General features: G+C 40.0%; 1 protein-coding gene across 2 annotated transcripts; it reads left to right on the top strand.

Moving 5' to 3' along the window:
• Window positions 1-2,047: 2,047 nt before the first annotated feature.
• Window positions 2,048-16,956, top strand: LOC103152238 (probable E3 ubiquitin-protein ligase TRIM8). 2 transcript variants are annotated; one of them, XM_007572628.2, is made up of 7 exons: window positions 2,048-2,437; window positions 3,853-4,456; window positions 12,193-12,288; window positions 13,573-13,806; window positions 13,906-13,937; window positions 15,597-15,712; window positions 15,791-16,956. In XM_007572628.2, the coding sequence occupies exons 1-7, from the start codon at window positions 2,424-2,426 to the stop codon at window positions 16,429-16,431; spliced, it is 1,737 nt and encodes a 578-aa protein (XP_007572690.1). In that variant the 5' UTR covers window positions 2,048-2,423; the 3' UTR covers window positions 16,432-16,956. The 2 variants fall into 2 exon arrangements, with proteins under 2 accessions (XP_007572690.1, XP_007572691.1); XM_007572629.2 differs by having other exon boundaries at window positions 2,049-2,441.
• The last annotated feature ends 1,237 nt before the right edge of the window (window positions 16,957-18,193 follow it).

Here is an 18,193-nt window from a genome sequence, read left to right as displayed (position 1 = left end):
TGAACTTGCGTGTTTAGTTTTAATTAGGTTTCAGGTTCAGACTGACTGCAGGGGGATTGCCAGACACTAAGTGAAACAAGGAACTAGCTTCTGCAAATGGATTTTAAATGATCTCATTCTTGTTTTCATTGTTTGAAAGAAAACCTCCAGACAGAATAACTCTTACAGTGGTTTGCAAAATCCAAAATTTTCCAATGTGTTTTACTGGGATTTTATGTGCTGAACCAACAGAAAGTGGAAACCTGGGAATTAAAACGAATAAGTAAAAAAATAAAATAAAAAAAGCAATGCAACCAGTCGATTTAAAGAGTCATCTAAAGTGACTAGTAGGGAACAAGCAGCATCATGATGAACAAAGAAAACGGCAAGATTAACGTTGTGGAAAAGTTACAAAACAGTGTTAGGAAATAATATTCCAAGCTCTGAGCATCTCAGTCAGCACTTCTGAATGTATTATCTTAGACAGAATGAATGTTACCATTAAACCTACCCATGAACCTACAGGCTTGGCAATCAACCAGGAGGCCCACAGTAAAGGTTGAGTCTGGTGACAGAGCAACTGTTATTATCATAACTACTGACTTAATGTAAGAGTGACAAGAAGAGAGTGACTGGTTTAAAAAAGAAATTCACAAGAAGACCTAGCTTGCAGCTTATCTCTATAGCCAGGAACACGTCATCCACATGGTGGTAGCAGCAGGAAGCTGTGGGAGGGCTTTTTGTCCTGGACGGACAGAGAAGCTGGTCAGAGTTGATGGGAAGATGGACGGAGCTAAAAACAGGAACAAAAGCTGTTAGAGCCAGCAGAAAGATTGAGACTGTGGGTGGAAGTTCAGCTTCTAAATACAGACAAATGCAATCTAATGGACTGGATCAATAAATCCTAACATATCGAAGACGTTTCTGCTCTGTTAAACTTATTTTCTGAAGTTCTTTGAAAAAGTACTTGTTCCCTTTCAAGTGTCCTCTGTTTTTGCTTCTTTTTTTATTTTTTGTCACACATCAATGTTAGGTAAATACCAAACACTGGACCTAATTGAAAGGGGAAAAAAAGGCTATCAGTCAACTTCCTATTGCTTTTCTTCTATCCATGGCTGGTCACTCCTATGTACTGTACAGAATAAGCTGCGATGCAATGTGAGTGTCTGGTAAAGCTGAAACTAGCACTTGATCATCTCTAGTTCACAAAAATACATAGACTAGTCAAACCACAAATTGATTATGCTACTAAATATTTTTGCTAATATGATTAAGAATTTTGGTGAATTTATTACAGTTAGACTCACACTTACTCATACCTCAGTTAGACTTGGTTTTCATATGATTTTCATTGACTCAAGAAGGTTGTTTCGGATAGGATCTGAAATAGGCACGTCTTTCAAAATGATAAATATATCTAAAAGGACAAGTAGTTCTGGGGGTTAAAAAAATCATTGTTATTCTTCTGCAAAGATGACATGTCAAAAATGGTTTATTTATACCTTTCTCAGTAATTGGTGGATTATTTATATTTGGCGATGAACTTCAACTCTTTAAAGTTGAAAATGTCATCGCCCTCTGTTGGCTGAGCAGTTCAGAAAAGTTATTACTTCCAGTCAATGAAACATCTTGCTAACAGGAAAAGATCACTTTAAACCTAAATCAATGAATAATTTTGAGCGTAACTGAAAAAGAATAAAAAAATAAGTTACACCGCAAAAATGTATTTATTTTTTTCTATTATTATTGTAGAGCACAGAGGATAGGGGTAGAAGAACTAGTCCAGGATCATTTTTCATGCAGAAATCGCAACTGGACCTAAAAACGTAAAGTAGTTTTAACCTGCAAATATATTTACGAGCACTCCAGTTCATTGTTAAAAAAGTGCTTGAAAAACTTTCAAAGAAAAGAAGTCTTTTCACAGGTTATTTTTATTTATTTATTTATTCCCCACATTTCCTCCCTGCTTACGGACCCTCGCATGGGCCCCCGAGGGCCTCCGCTGTGCCCTCTCCCGGTTCGGATGTAAAGCATGTTGCCGGGCGGGTCACACCGGTCTTCTGCAGTGTGTCCGGTAGAGTTTGCTGTGTCCGCTCCTTTGCTCGCCTCGCCTTCCCTTCCTCCTCTCGGCTCCTCCCCGTCTGTGTGTCAACTCTGTGACGGGTCACGGTGTGTCGGAGCTGGGGGTTGGAGTCGGTGTGAAAGCACCGTGCTCTCTTCCGACCAGTCACCGTCTGCCTCTGCTTACAGTAAAACCTTACTCAGAGAGTTGACGGGAAAGCGAAACAGTCGACAGAAGCAGCTGGGAATGTCCTAAAAGCCCGGCGTCGGGGCGCTGCGTCGGACAGACGGCTGTAATCTAACCGGAGAGCGCTGGGTTTCATCGCGGGCTGGATGACAAGCTCCTCGGCTTTATTCTAGGAGCACCGGAGTCTGCCGACGACATGGACAATAAATAGTTGGTAACGTCGTTCTCTTCCGCAGAAATACACTCATGCTTTAAAGCTCATTTAACGGCAAATTACAGCGTGTAATTAAAATGTCAGCGTAGCTTAGTGTAACAACCAGAGAGGAGTCAAATTCTCAGCAGCAGCAAGTTGTCACTCGCTTTTAAACGCCACAGCGTGTGTGGCCCTGTTGGTGAACAGATCAGATCACACTCAGATTCATATGTAGGATTTATGAAGTTCACTCTAAAATCACTTTGTTTCTCTTCCGCTACTTCAGAAACATGAGATCTGTGTACCTGCTTGCCCCTGTTGTGCCCAGGGGCGTCTCCAGAAAGTTTTCAGTCGGACTGGCCAGATGGGGGTGGGAGGGGGGCTTTAATAATTTTGAGGTGGTCCACCAAATCCGAACAGAGTTTTAGGAGTTTTATTATGCTTTTCTGTCGTATGCAGGTGCATCACAACAAAAACGTAAATTTATTCTGTGAAAAATTGGAGCAATACATTTTTTGTGTGTGTTTATTTTTGTCAGTTTAGATGAATGTGGCTTACGGCAAATGCAAAATTATCATATTTTTAGGAAATTTGAATTTTTCATCAGAGCCATTTAAAAAAGTATTCTTAATACAGAAATTTCACCCTACTGAAAATTATGTAAATGTATTAGTATGTCTGCACTTAACACTTGGTTGGGTTTTCTTTTGCATGAATTACTGCATGTATTACTGAATGTAGGCGATCGGCCTGTGTCTCTGCTAAAGTGCTAAGGGAGCGTGGGGTTTTTAGCTCGCCTGCATGGTTTAGTTGGGTACCTCTCACATTCTCCTTGATAAATCATAGATCTCTCTTGTTTTATTTAGTTCAAGTAAGTTAACTGGCAGTTCAGGAATATTGCTACTGTCGTCATTAAATCACGTCTCGCTGGATTCAGCAGTATGGACAGGTGCCAAGTCCAGCTGGAAAATGAAATCCGCATTTCCAAAAGGCTGATAACCAGATAAAATATGGTATGTCGTTGAAGATGGCCGTGCTGTTCATACTTTGTAAATCTCTCCCCTTCCCCAGTCTCTTGAGTGGGTTCCTCTGAAGATAGTGGCTTAGGAGATAGTGTTGCTTTTTCTGCTACAATTTATTTTTTCTACACTGAACTTTCTACTAATATGTTTGGAAACAGTACTCTGCGAACAGTAGAGCTAGTAGAGATGATTACAAGTGTAGTGCTATGAAGGACACAAACATTTTTAAGAATGAATAAAAGTTTTAATAAACTCAGAGTGGCCATTGATGTTTACCACTTCTTAAGGCCCTTCCCTGTTGTTTTACTATTGTAACACTAGATGCTGCCTGACAATTAAGTTTTTCTTATCTTTCCATGTGATCTTCTGGAAACTAAATCACTCTGCTACTCTTTTTTTCCCCCTCCCAGCTGTACACCATCAGTTTGGATCTCCACCGAAGCTATGGATGCAAGTTGGAAAAACTGCTTCGAGGAGGAGCTTCTCTGCCCGATATGCCTGAATGTCTTTGATGAGCCAATCCAGTTGCCATGCAAGCACAACTTCTGCAAAGGCTGCATCTCTGAGGCCTGGGCCAAGGAAAGCGCGGCGGTCCGCTGTCCTGAGTGCAACCACGACTACGACCAGAAGCCAGCGCTGGAGAAGAACTTTAAGCTCGCCAACATCGTTAAGCGGTTTAACGCTCTGAATGCGGAGAAAGCCCCCGCCGTGCTGCACTGTGTCCTCTGCAGACGAGGCCCCCCGCTGCCCGTGAGAAAAGTGTGCCTGCGTTGCAAGGAGCCTTGCTGCCAGACCCACGTCCAGACGCACCTGCAGCAGCCGTGCCCGGCGCCGGGACACCTGTTGGTAGACATCGAAGAGCTGAGCGCCTGGACGTGTCCCACTCACGAGGAATACAGGCTGCTCCACTGTGAGGAAGAGCAGGTGGCTCTGTGCCCCTTCTGCTACATCTCCCACTGCACGAACCAAAGACACACGGTGTGCGATGTGGACACACAGCGCGTACAAATGCAGGTATAAATCACACCTACTTACAGCGGTTCGCTCTAAGATGGAGAAAACACGTCAGCGTGGGAAATATTTTCTTCTAGTTCGACTGGCAAAAGTATATTTTCTCTTTATGTCGTCTTTTAATCTGATTTGACAGGGGGGAAAAAGCTGTGCTTCTAAGCAGATAAAAGTACTCACACACACACACACACACACTTTTAACCTTGATCACACCGCCCATGGAGGAGGTCCACGCCTTTGCATTAGCAGCACTGCGCCCTTGGGTAAGTGCTGCAATGTAGTCGGCACCCACCGGAAGTGACGACCCCAGTGCGGGGGGAGGGTGGGGCAGATCCTCGTGTGTTGGTTAATACCAGCCGCCTTGATTTAAAGCGGCTCATTATGAATAACGCTTCCGATAATTTAGTGTTTCATCTCCCCTCGTGGGCTCTCAGCTGAACCCGGGCGAGACGTTTTCGAAAGGAGAGACACAGAAAGGTGGGAAGCAGATGCTGCAGGAAGCGATCATCTGGCAGCAAACTGTTAACGAATGAGTTATGATTTGTCTTGGCAGGGTTGACCTTAGGCTGGGAGGTGCTTGGAGGTTCTCACATAAACCAGCCCGTCGCGGCTGGGATACAGTGTGTTGGAAAAGTATTTACAGCCCCTTGAATTTTTCCACGTTTTGTCTGGTTACAAGACAAAAACATTTATGTTAAGCAATAGACCAACACAAATCAGTGCAAAGTGGGAAGCAGAAGTAAAAAATATATAGTATATATTTAACCTGAAAAGTGCTGTGTGCTTCTATTAGGTTTGTATCATGAATATGCATCAACATTGGCATCCGCCAATGTTGGTAATTTCTTATCGTATCGGTATTAGTCCGATAAGTAAAACCGTTTAGATATTAAAAACCGTTGTTTATTTTCATCTTGTTGTTGTTTTTTTGTTTTCCTTTATGCAAAACACCTGAGTTGAAATCTCTTTCTCAAGAGAGCCCTGGCCTTTGTTGTCGTTTGTGTATGTGTTTTAGGACTGGCCGAAAGTTGGTCATGTGGTATTTGTTCGGTCATGTGATGGAGCTGGTGATGCAGCACTGATTATGGGGTGTTTAAATGAAGCAGAGGACCAATGTAGGTGATGTGGTCACTTTTACACGGTGTCTAAAGTGCAGGAAAATGTAGACTGGTTATCGGCCACAGCGGCAGAATAAATTTTGGATATCGATATCGGCCCAATATGGATGCAGCTGAATACAAAACACTGCTTGGTGAAAATCTGTTAGAAGCTGCAGAAGGCTTGAAACTACATCAGCTGAAACTACAATGTTATGGTTTACGTGTTAGAATGGCCTAGTCAAAGTCACACTTCAAATTTTTATTTGGCATCTTTAAGACCATATATGTTTTCTTTCTTTTTTAGAATCATGTACTTTGTGATTGTCCAGCAAACAAAACCCCACTGAGATGCTTGAAACTGTTCAGGGAGTGTAAGTTCTGTCTTATAGCAGCTTCCTCTGACTTCACAACTCTGATGTAAGTTGAAAGGTGTCAAAAACCACCACCCACATGCACTTTTCCATCCTGAGCCGTCCCATCAGCGAGGGAAAGATAGTAAGAAGCAAATACGTTTTTACGTCTGCCGCGTTGCCTCGTCATTGATGCTTTTAGTGACCGAAATATTTCCAAATGGGAAAGTTACAGCATTTTTTTTTTCTCCAAAGTAAATCAAAAAGTCCCAAATTATTCCAAGTCCCTTGTGCAAAACGTTTCCCCGGTTCTGAGCTATTATTGGGACAAAAGCTGTCTGTTCAGCCCTTTCCACAGCTGCTCTTTCTCTCTCCCTTTTCTCCCTTTCTGCACACTTGCATGCACACACCCACCCATTTTTTTTTTTTGTTCTTTCTCAACCTTATATTCCCAGGGAGGAAAGAAAAAAAAAAAAAGACATCCTGGCTTCTCTCAGATTAACGCCGTCCATGCTTAGACCCTCACACCCACTTTGATTCCTCCAGCAGCCAAAATGTTGGGCTTCTTCTGCGCTGCGTCGTTTGTTAAAGTAATTTGAGGCTCGGAGTGGCTTCTCATCAGTATTTACTGAGAGGTCTTTCTCCTTGACGGAGCTGTGGTCTATTTTGGTGAAAGCACTTTAAATTCCCCTGGCAGCACTCTTGTTGCTTTTGGGGCAAACGGAGGAGGGGGAAAAAAACAAAAAACAAAGTAGCAACAGTATGTTCATATCTTTGGGTGTCTTTGCTTCTCTAAGGAGATTTCTTTAAAAAAAAAAAAAAAGAAAATAATTGTAACTTTCCGCATACTCGTTGGTAATTTTGAGATGAGAAAGGAAGAGTAATATAATAGCAATGTTACCCCCGGGGCAAGCGGAGGAGGACCCCTCCCACACAACCTCACCTTGGCTTTTCTCAGGCACCTCGGCAGGAAACCGTCCCTCACGGAGGCTCTGCTGTTTGCATTTTCTCCTATCATAGCTGGAGTGAGTCAGTTCCCCAGAATGCTGAGGGCAGTGCACTGACATCAGAAGTGGGGAATATTTGTCTGTTGATTGTGAAAGAGGCTCTCTGTTCATTGAGCCCGAGGCTCCTCATTTAAACATGAGCTTCCCGGTAGCCCACTGGTGTCGGGAAGCTTAAATAGGACAGCGTGGAAAAGTGATCATTGGCAGATTTAAGGTTGATAAAGGTGGGCTTTCATCCTGCTGCGCGGCCTCGGCCTCCGTGTTGCATTTGAAGCAGCAAGCTAAAAATGGGAATGGGAAGGAAAATGAAAAAGCTTGGAAAATATGACTGAGGGGCAAAAATGTGGAAAAAGCAGCTATTGTGATGTACAGCAATAATTCGTTCCAAAGCTTCTCTGCTGTTTTAGAAAATACGACGTATAGGCCGAGCCACTGATGAACACAGAATACTGTGTAAAAGGTGCGACTTAAAACTGGAAGAGACAAGGTGTCATGTGAGCCTTCATGGCTAAGTCATCTGATATGGGTACGAGTCTCTCTCTCTGTACGATCACCTTGATTAGAAAAGCTGCGGTTTCACGGTATTTGTGCAAAAATGCAAAACAAAAAAGTGCAATACGATCTCATCCATTTTGAAAGAAACGGCTTCACCTTTAAGTTTTATAAAATACCTGCAAACAGGGCAAGCAGGCGAGTATGTTAGCATAGCTCCAGCTATACACTTCCAAAGAGCGCAATGAGAACTCAAAAAAAATAAAAAATAAAAAAAACATACAATGAAATGGTAAAAATATTTGAGCTTTGCTTTTACACAGCAAACACTGAAGAGCATTGCATCGAAGGAAACATGTCAAAATGCAAATTTAAAACAAATCACTGCCAGGTGTTATTAGACTCCAAGAGCAACGATTGTTATCTTTGATCTCATGTTTCAGCCACTCATTTGTGATTAGTGAAAACAGTTTGTTAGTGGGATTCTTTGATTGAAAGCTGCAGGAACAAAAATGTGTTTGGTTCTGGATTTGAAGAAGTTGACAGTTGCTGCATATTTCAGGTTTTCAGGGAGTTTGTTTTATAGAAGAGCATAGAAACTAAATGCTACTTCTCCTGGTTCAATTCTGGTCCTGGGCAAACTGAGTGAGTGGGTTTCTGATGACATAAGGGGTCGACTTGGTTCATAGTTATACTAACAATGCAATATATATCGGTCCAGGACCATTCAAGTCAAGTAATTTGTGAGGCAGACGGCAGCAAAGGCGTAGAAAATACATACAAAAAGGAGACGAGTCTATGTTAGTCCCTACAATGTGAATCTGGAATTGACCAGGAAAAAAAGCAGCTGGTTACATTTGTCTTACATAAAAAGAAAGATGATTATAGGAGCCTTTATTCAATGATTTTCAAAAAAGAAGGGTTTTTTTTGTTTGTTTGTTTTTTTAGCAAAAACTGCATGCTGAGTAAGCAAGAAGCAAAGTTGAGATTGTGTACGTCTTGTTTTGTTTTCTGAGAAAGGACGTTCCAATAAGGATTTTTTTTTGTCTCCAATACAATCCAACTAATTTAGGATTAGTTGTTTTGTTAAGTCATGTGGAAAAAGGCATTTTTTGTGCACTGCTTTACAAGGTACATTGGAACTTGTTGATGTAGAGCAATGAAGCAACAAAGTTCATCAGAGAGCATGTTATTACAGACAAACAAGTTGAAAGTTTTTATTTCTAATTAATTTGAGGTGGCTGCATGATGGTTTGTAATTATGTTGCTGTCTTATGTCGATTACAGAAGATGGGAAAAAAAAACTTTCACAATAGGATATGTTGATCCGAAAGCGCATAGGTAACCTACAACAGCATGGTGTCATTTTGTGATGATTTTTATCGTTTTCCTTCTCCGACCACCAGAAGATCTTGGACAACCTGAAAGTCAAACAAGAAACTATAGAGAGGAAGAAAAAAACTGGAGGTTGCTGAATTGTATTGTACTATAATGGTTTACATTTTTGGAAGCGATGGAGCTAAAAATTAATCTGGGATAACATTTTAAATAAATTTCTTTCTATTAAACAATCTAAAGCAGTGAGCTGGAAATAATCCAAATATTATCAAAGCAGAGCAGAGCGAGCTAATTTAACTGTTTTCTTGATTTTTGATTAATTTCTCGGTTCAAAATTATACAAAAAACAGCTTTTCTCTGTACGAATAGTTTTAGTAAGCATATACGTCTTTTTTTGGTAACACTTTATTTGAAGGGGGGTGAATAAGACTGTCATGACACTGTCATAAACATGACATAACACCTGTCATGAACATCAATAAGTCTTCATGAATATTTATGATATAAATATATAAATATTTATGTTGTCATAAAGCGTCATTCGGTAATTTATGACACTTTTAATACAAAGTTGACATTATTCAAAATGTCTTTGTTATGACAACTTGACATTAACCAAGAAATCATTACTGATATAAATTTGTCATAATGATTTAATTATTACACTAGCAAAAGCTTTAACAAAACAATGATTAATATTACCACTCCTTGAAATAAAGCAAAACAAGTAGGACAAGCAATAAAGATTTCATTAAGCTTTATTACACTGTCAAATGATTTAATAACAGACTCATTAACATTTTTTTATATCAACTAAAGTGGAACGAGTAGCAATAGTTATGAAAATGTCATTAAGTCTCATTACAGTGTCATTAAGTAAAGTGAAACAAGTAAGTTATGAAGTTGTCATGAAATGTCATTAATATTATCTCTTACCTCAAGTAAAGTGAAACTAGTAGCAACAATTATAAAGCTGTAATTTAGTATTACAGTGTCAAATGTTATGCTAACAGAGTTATTGATATTAAGTCTTACCTCAAATGAAGTGAAACACACTGGACTACTTATAACTACCATCATAACTGTAGAACAAACCCTTTGTACGTTGGAATAAAACAAAAAATAACTTGTTCTAAGATAACAGAGGGTTTAACGTCTGGTCAGTATATTGTTAGTCTGAAATGCTGATTGAAAAACTAAAACAGAATTACTTATTCTTTAACTTAAGAAAATAGGTTCTTTCAACAGTAACATTTTTTGCTTTATGTCAGCCATCTCCTTCGTAATAGTCTTCCTGTAATGCTCTGAAAACAGGAGATCTCCTTCTTGTCTTCTTGTATAACAAATTTATGTCAGATCATGATGTCTTGGTTAATGACAAGTTGTTATAACAAAGACATTTTGAATAATGTCAACTTTCTATTAAAAGTGTCATAATTTACCGAGTGACACTTTATGACAACAGTCATAAATATTCATGAAGACTTATTGATGTTCATGACAGGTGTTATGTCATGTTTATGACAGTGTCATGACAGTCTTATTCACCCCCCCCCTTCAAATAAAGTATTAACCTTTTTTCTTATAGCTGTTTAAAACCAGTTGAGTCTGCTGGCTCTGGTCTGTGTANTATGTCAGCCATCTCCTTCGTAATAGTCTTCCTGTAATGCTCTGAAAACAGGAGCTCTTCTTCTTGTCTTCATTTCCTGGAAGCAGCTCTTTGAAGGTGTCCAGAAATGCTCAGAAATTACAGCTGTTCTTGCAATAGTTGATCATTTTCATGAATTCGAACTTGGTGAATCTCTTCTGGACATTCTCGTAGTCGTTGTTGACTCAATTCATTGTGGTCACTTAAAAAAAGAACAAAAACAAAAAACAATGTCATCATATTTCAGCATTTATTTAAATACCATTTCAAAAATGTCCCTTGCTGCACACTGTCAGAATGGTAGACTGGCAGACAAATGTCTAGTTAACATGACTGGTTGTTATAAAGTGCAATACAATTATTTCTTAATACAAGTAGCATAATAACTGGAGCTGAACAAAATTATTCTGATCAAATTTTTGTCTGGCAGACGTTCAGACAGACTGCCACTGTTATTCGAATGCATAATTTAATGTATAGTTTTAGGCATATGAGTGTATCTTTTTACTTAATGAGCATTCTAAATTATTTCTAACCAGATACTCTAACTTAGGGTTGTTTGCAAGAAGCTTATTAGTAAATAAATAGATCTAACACCAGTTTTTATACCCAAATACTTTTATAACAAATTTATGTCAGATCATGATGTCTTGGTTAATGACAAGTTGTCATAACAAAGACATTTTGAATAATGTCAACTTTCTATTAAAAGTGTCATGATTTACCGAATGGCACTTTATGACAACAGTCATAAATATTCATGAAGACTTATTGATGTTCATGACAGGTGTTATATCACGTTTATGACAGTGTCATGACAGTCTTATTCACCCCCCCTTCAAATAAAGTGTTAACCTTTTTTCTTATAGCTGTTTAAAACCAGTTGAGTCTGCTGGCTCTGGTCTGTGTAATGTGGTGTTAAAATATCAGCTCCTGCTTTCAGTATGAGTGTTGTCAGCAGCTGAAGAGTCCTGTTGCTCAGATACCTTAATGTAACAACCATGAAACTCCCTCAAGAGGTCAAAGGAATGTCCTCGTTCTCCTTCTCCTTCTTTGCTCGCTTTCAGTCTCGGTCTTATGCTCGCCGTTCTCAAAGTCATATTTTGCATTGTGCACTTTTGCACCCTATCTTTAGTTGAACCCTGACATGCATGCACACACAGACGCCAGTGTAGGAAGTAATGCGCATAAAGCAGCGTAAAACAGCATAGAGGTGGTGCTGCTTTTGCTCCCCCTGCGTATGAAATATATCTGACATATAAATGCATAGGCAAGGCCTTGTTGCCTTGACAGCGAGGGTTTCACGGTGCCTTTTGCCATGCAGAAACGGTTCATTAAAAAGCATACCTGCCCTCCTCTGCTCTTGCTCTGATGTCGGCTTCTGTCTGCAGATTGATTTCTATCTCCTGCTGTAAATAGAGGGGGATTATGTTTACTAGCTCTCTCGCTGGCCTTTGGCTCCTGCAGCTCTTTTTGATTTTGCCCTGAAGAGAAAGGAGGTTGACTGATCGCAACAATGGGCTGCATTTATCGTTACAGGGTCCCTCACAAACCTTGGAGCAATCAGAAATAGATTTGTGCAGTCGTGTTTGCCTTTGCCGCTTCCCTCCTAATGGGTAATTGCACGTGCCTACAGCGGGCAGCTGTTTCCCCTGACTAATCGGGGTTGTGGAGGAAGTCATGGTTATCTGAGGTTTGCTGAGGTCAGGGCAGCGGAGTCTCTATATATCATTGTCTTTGTGTTTTTAGTGCATCCTGTTGTGCTTCGACTCTCTGATCCTTGTCTCTCTCTCTCTCTCAACAGGCCATGCTAATGAGGCAGCAAGACAGACTGGATTGTCGTGTTCAGAACATCGATGAGCAGCTCAGCAAGCTGGACTCGGATAAAACCCTTCTGAAGGTGAAGCACAGCATGCGCCGCACAGAAACTTAGACTGGGCTAAAATCGGATCGATGGCTTTGGGGTCAAATTTTGTGTGCTTTGTAAAAGCAACGTTACCTTTTTTCCTCTGCTTCAAAATGTCCATGTCTCAAACAGCTCCAGTTGTTATTAAAGTCAAATCAGTCAGATAGTGTATCAGTAAAAATGTCTTCATATGATGGAATTACACCTTACCATTGAGTTTGTAATCATAAAGAAGAGTGGCTGTGAGGTGTTGTGGTGGCGCAGGGGTTAAACACAACCCACATATGGAGGCCTTAGTCCTCGACACGGCCGTCGCAGGTTCGATTCCCGGCCTGGTTACCTTTGCCGCATGTCTTCCCCCTTCTCTCATTACCCGCTTTCCTGTCAATTTGCTATTAAATAAAGGCCTCTAGAGCCAATAAAACCTTTATAAAAAGAGTGGATTTGTATTAATTTTTAGGATTATTGTTTTTTCAAAAATGAACAGATATTGCAGAATAATTCTGGGTGACGCCTATTAACTATTGATCACCTAAACTACAGCAGTGTAGACAGCACATGTACTACCTACAAGTCATATTTCTACTTCACACACTGCTTATGAAGCCAATAGGGAGTTTATTTTTAACAAAGTGATGTAATGCGATGCAGCCAATGAGCTAAATGGAAACTTTATTCTATAAATTCTGATAAATTCACAGACCTTTACCCTCAGCGTTTATCTTAGCTAAAACCAATTGATACTTTTAAGGTTTTTTAAAACACCTTATCCATTTCACTGGACAAAAGAACTGTCTCATATAACAAATGTTCATTGTTGTACCTTATGATAACTTATTGACCATTCCAGTAAAATATTAAACAGAACAACTCAACTTCATCTTGGGATGCCAGAATTAGCATTTTGATAATTTTGTCTAAGTAACAAAGGGAGCAAAAAATGTTTGATGCAAAAACATAGAAATAAAAGTTGATTCATGCTACAGGGCAGGGCAGCGGAGTCTCTATATACATGCTACAAATAAATGCACATCTACAATAGCTTCTGCATGAAGGAAAGTATATTTTGTAAAACATTTGCCTAATTCACTTCTGAGAATACAGGAAGCTTATAGCAGCCGAGTTCCTTTTTTTCTTCTTCTTTTTTTACTGTTTCTTCTTAAAAAACAAAAAACTTTCCAGAAGTTGTTTGCATTTATTTGGTAAAATGCCCGTCGACAAAGTCAATGGTGGGCTTTGATAGCATGCGCGCTTGTTTATGAATGCCTTTCCCCACAGGAGGCTGTGTGCGAGCTGAAGGAGCGTGTCCGAGCTCAGTATCAGAGGATGTATGCGCTGCTTGAGGCAAACCAAGCGGAGACTGTGCAGATGCTGGAGAGCACTTACACCATGTATGCGAGGAAGAACTCGCAGCAGGTCCTGCACCTCAACGAGAAGCGGCAGGAGTCGGAGAAGCTCCTGAGCTCGGTTCAGTCCTTCTGTCAGAGAACAGAGAGTTTAAACTTCATGAAGGTACAAGTCAAAACTTTTCCTTTCGCTTTTTTATATTGTTGATATTCTGACATGTTTTGGGCTTTAATGACCTTTGGATTTTTTTTTATTTTTTTTCAGAACACCAAACCTTACCAGCTACTGATGGATAGGTAGGTGTCTATTTAGGGAACCAGTTTTTTTTTTATTTAATTCCAATCTAAAATGTGATAAAACATAAACGTTTGTATCTTGGTAACTGAAAACTAAGAGGGAGCCTTTGACAGTTACATGTGATTCATTGAGTAATTGAAAAGCAGCACTATATTTAGTATGTTACTTCAGCTGAGCCAGCTATTGACTTCTTCCTTTGGCAGTGAACTTTAGATATAAAAATCATTGCTTGCATCCAAGCTGAGGGGCTTTAAACAGCTGCATGCAGAGAAAGGTCTGCAACAGCAGAGTAGTGTTTAGTATGCTGCAAAGCAGAAATAAGATCATTCTGATTGAGGGAAGCACTAAAAAATTGTTACAAGGTGCCAGTATGTAATTTTTTTCTTGCATTACTTTGAAAGGCAACACACTTGTTTTGTGTTTGGGCTTGTAGCACACAATGGTTACAGTAAAATCCCTGTCCAAATGGAGAAATGTATATAGTGTGGAAGAAACACAGCCAAAGCTGACATATGGAACACCCATTGCACCACATGGCTAAATTAGTGATGGCATCAGATTATCTCTCTGAACTCCAGCTTCAGCTCAAAAGGCGAATATTCTTATGCCGACATGTACACAAAAGAAGTCAAAAGAAATGTCTGATAGCAGCAATTTGTTCACCTAAAACCCCAGCAACCCACCCAAGAATGTAATGATACTCTTTGGCAAGCCTGGTTTACCTCTTCACTGTAGCAAATTACCATGTGCAGAAGTGAATGGAAGCAGCTTAAAGTCTCATTAAAATAAAAAAAAATCATTTTGTGTTTTGCTTCCTCTGTGTTTCCAGATGTAACTCCATATATAGTAGTGCAGGCATATTTGATAGTGTATGAACAATTGTTTATTGTTTTAATGACTGTGTAGATCAGGGGTGTCAAACTCATTTTCATTTTGGGCCATATCAAAAATCTGGATGTTCTTAAAGGGCCGGTTGTACCAAAATATATAGATTAAACCAATTAAACAGTTAAAATATCAATAAATAGCTGTTCCTCCAGGATTTTGCAATCGTTTTAGTGTTTTTTGCCATCAAAATTACAGATTTTGTGGTGCTAATTTAGAAATGTTTGTAAGAAATTTTTACAATATTTGTGCTAATGTGTGACTTTTTTATCACTCGCCATATCAATTACAAATTGCATGTTTTTGACCAATTTTGAGAAAATTTGCAGTAAAATCAGAACAAAATGTGGAGATCTGTTGACTTTTGTGTGAGTTTTGCAGATTTTTGAAAAACTGGAAGGACTTATTGGTATAATTTGTAGCCTAGAGGGCCACATAAAGAGCTTCGGCAAGTCAGATTTGGCCCCCTGGCCTTGAGTTTGACACCTGTGGTGTAGATTTATTAAATCTGGTTTATCCACTTTGCGTGGGTTATCCTGTTCTGTGTGGGACTCTGTACTGCTGATGCTGGCCTCGTAGAGGTAAAGGTACAGAGTGTTAATGAATTACATCACCTTTAATCTTGCAGAGTTAACCATTCACTTACCTAAATGACCCCAAATGGAACACTGTTGAATGTGGATAATAGTTTAAGTGTGCCCCAACTAGGAATTCCTGCAGGTTTATCCACATTATTGTCAGTTGTGGATTTTATTTGGGTGTTTTTCTTCCAGGTTAAACTCGCATCTAAGTGGGGCCCTCCCTGCCCTCAGAGTAGGCCAGCTCAACTCTCATCATTTTTTATCCGACCTCTCGACGAGAGAGAAGAACCTGCGAAAAATGCTCGAAGGTAGGCAGGAGACGCATCGAGTAACTAATGAATGGATGAGTGTAACCTATTAAAAGTTTGCCTGTTTAACTTTTCCAGAGCCGTTTAATGAAGCGTCCATTCTTGAGATCGTCCAGTCTCACAGCAGCCATGCTGGTTCTCAACTGGGAATGAGTTCAGGCCTGCAGAAGAGGAAATACAGCATGGCTTTCCTGGAGAGTAACTCGGAAAACTCCTCTTCGCAGGATCCTTCGCATTTAATCTACAGCAGCAAAAAGCCCTTCCTGACTGAGCAGAGCCACCGTTCCTCCTCTGTGTATTCCTCCGAGGTCCTCCCCCAGACTCCCCACACCTCCGGTCGCCTCCTCGACTCGGCGGCGCATCACATGGTGGGCCTGGGGTCAAGCTCTAGCCACCACTCAGGAAACCTTTTCCCATCGTCCCACTTCCCCAGCGGAGGAGCGTCGCAGCAATCCATGTACGAGAGCAGGAAAGTGCTGATGTGCACCCTGAATAACTGCTGCTGCTCCCGAGCGCCGGCTTCCCGCGCCCAGCCTCCGTACCCGGCGGCGGATACCTTCCCCTCTCAGGAGTTCCCCCCGCACGCCCCTCTTCCTGCGAGTCAGACCTTGCAGCATTTTCCCGTCAGGGGCCTGATGGATGCGTCGCAAACCTCCAGGCACCCTGACTTCTACGGCCTGTACGGCCAGTCTTCAACCAAGCATTATGGGACCAAATGAATCAGAATCTGCGTTTGGTTCTGTTACTGCATCAGAACCCCTTTCAGGATACGATTTCAATATCTGTTCGACAACACTTCTGCAAATCATTGTAGCCCGTTCATCCCGGTAACACTAGTAACTCCTAAACCCGTTGTAAGTTTGCAGCTAGTTTTTTTTTCAACTTCACTGTAAGTGCTGATGTGAATTTTTTAGTCTTAAACTCCATCCAAGCAGCAAATGAGGAAGTGACATGTTCTTCATCACGAGTCCTGCTGTGGGACGTCAGTGCCTAAAAAAGACTGTTAACTCCACTCTTAATGTACTTGCATCTCCTTAGCTCTTGATTATTTCCTGCTTGCGGCTGAAAGTGAGCAGGGAAACGTCTCAGTGCAGACGGATGTCAATGTGGTTGAGGAAAAGAAAAACAAAACACTGGACTCCAAATGCTTGTCAGTTTTTTTCATGTATTTTTTATAGAAGAATATGAATAAACCAAAGTATGTGAAAGATGTTGAATAAATAAGCAGATCAAAACCCTCTGAAGGAATCTTGAAGGTTTTTTTTTTTTTTTTCAGTCTCATTGAACGTTGCCGTCTCAAACATTGTGTCCTGCTGTAGTTTAAAGTGGGGAAAATACGGTGCTGGAAAAAGTATTTGACTCTTTTCGTTTATGTTTTGCTTTTTTGCCACACCTAGATATTTCAGATCATCAGATAAATTTTAACATCAGACAATGATAACCTGTAAATAGTTAATACAAAATTATGATTTAATTCATTAAGAAAAAAAATCCATCTAAAGCAACCTGATTATATGTGAAAAAAATAACTCTGCCCAGTTATATATAATTTTTTTTTTGTCGTTTTGTATTTGTTCTATTACTGCATTAGTTCACTAAATATCTTTTTTTGTAAAATTAACATAGTTTTTCAGGAAAAAAAAAACAGCAACATACCTTCAGTCAAGCATGGTAGTGGTAGTGTGGTGACCTTGGACTGCTTTGCTTTGTTTCAGCATTGAGAACTGAAGTATGCAGTTCAGGCGTGTAAACTTTTCTTGCTTTGTCTTAAAACAATACTGCAAATAGGAGATGAACAGAATTCCCCCACAATTATGTAAATCTCATTCCCAGTTATCACAAACAACTCGTGCTAGTTGTTCCCGTCAAGGTAGCTGATTATTGACTTATGGGGCAATTATTTCTTCATATGGCGCAAGGTTGGTTGTTTTTTTTTTTTCATTGAATAAGTGCAATCATCATTTTTTAAACTACTTTTAATATTTACTGAGGTTTTCTTTGATATTAAGATAAATGTGATTACAAAAACTATTGAAATGTTAGAAAATAAATACAAACAATACAAACAGGACAAAACTGTAAGGGAACAAATGTTATTTTTTTCTCTCTCTCTGTTCTGTAAGAATTAAATATCACAAGGTCCAGCCATCCTTTACACTTAACATGGAATTTGCAGGTACTGTTCTCCTATGAAAATGCGCTTCCATTAATAAACTCAATGAACTCTTACAGCGCAAGACTCCACTGGTGAAGAAAAGGCATGTTGAAGCTTGTTTAAAGTTTGCTGCAGAAGATTTGGGCAAGATAATAAAAGTCTAGTCAGACAATTCCAGAAATGAATGTTTGGATGTAATTTTTCTGAGGGAAGAATGGCGCTGCACATCACCACCAAAACACACCGACGGTGAAGTTTGGCGGTGAGAACATCCAGGGTTTGGCTTGTTTCCAGCGTTTGTTTCCCGCAGACCTCACAATGAAGGA

Source organism: Poecilia formosa, unplaced genomic scaffold (genome assembly GCF_000485575.1).
Source record: "Poecilia formosa unplaced genomic scaffold, Poecilia_formosa-5.1.2 Scaffold305, whole genome shotgun sequence".
NCBI lineage: Eukaryota > Metazoa > Chordata > Actinopteri > Cyprinodontiformes > Poeciliidae > Poecilia > Poecilia formosa.
Note: the sequence above shows the minus strand (reverse complement) of the source record. Positions and strands in the feature narration are given on the sequence as shown.

What these genes read in the sequence shown, in the direction of transcription:
- LOC103152238 (XM_007572628.2), top strand. An exon ending in CACAGCGCGTACAAATGCAG is followed by an intron (nt 4,457 to 12,192) that starts GTATAAATCACA and finishes CTCTCTCAACAG; the next exon opens with GCCATGCTAATGAGGCAGCA. An exon ending in TACCAGCTACTGATGGATAG is followed by an intron (nt 13,938 to 15,596) that starts GTAGGTGTCTAT and finishes TTTTTCTTCCAG; the next exon opens with GTTAAACTCGCATCTAAGTG.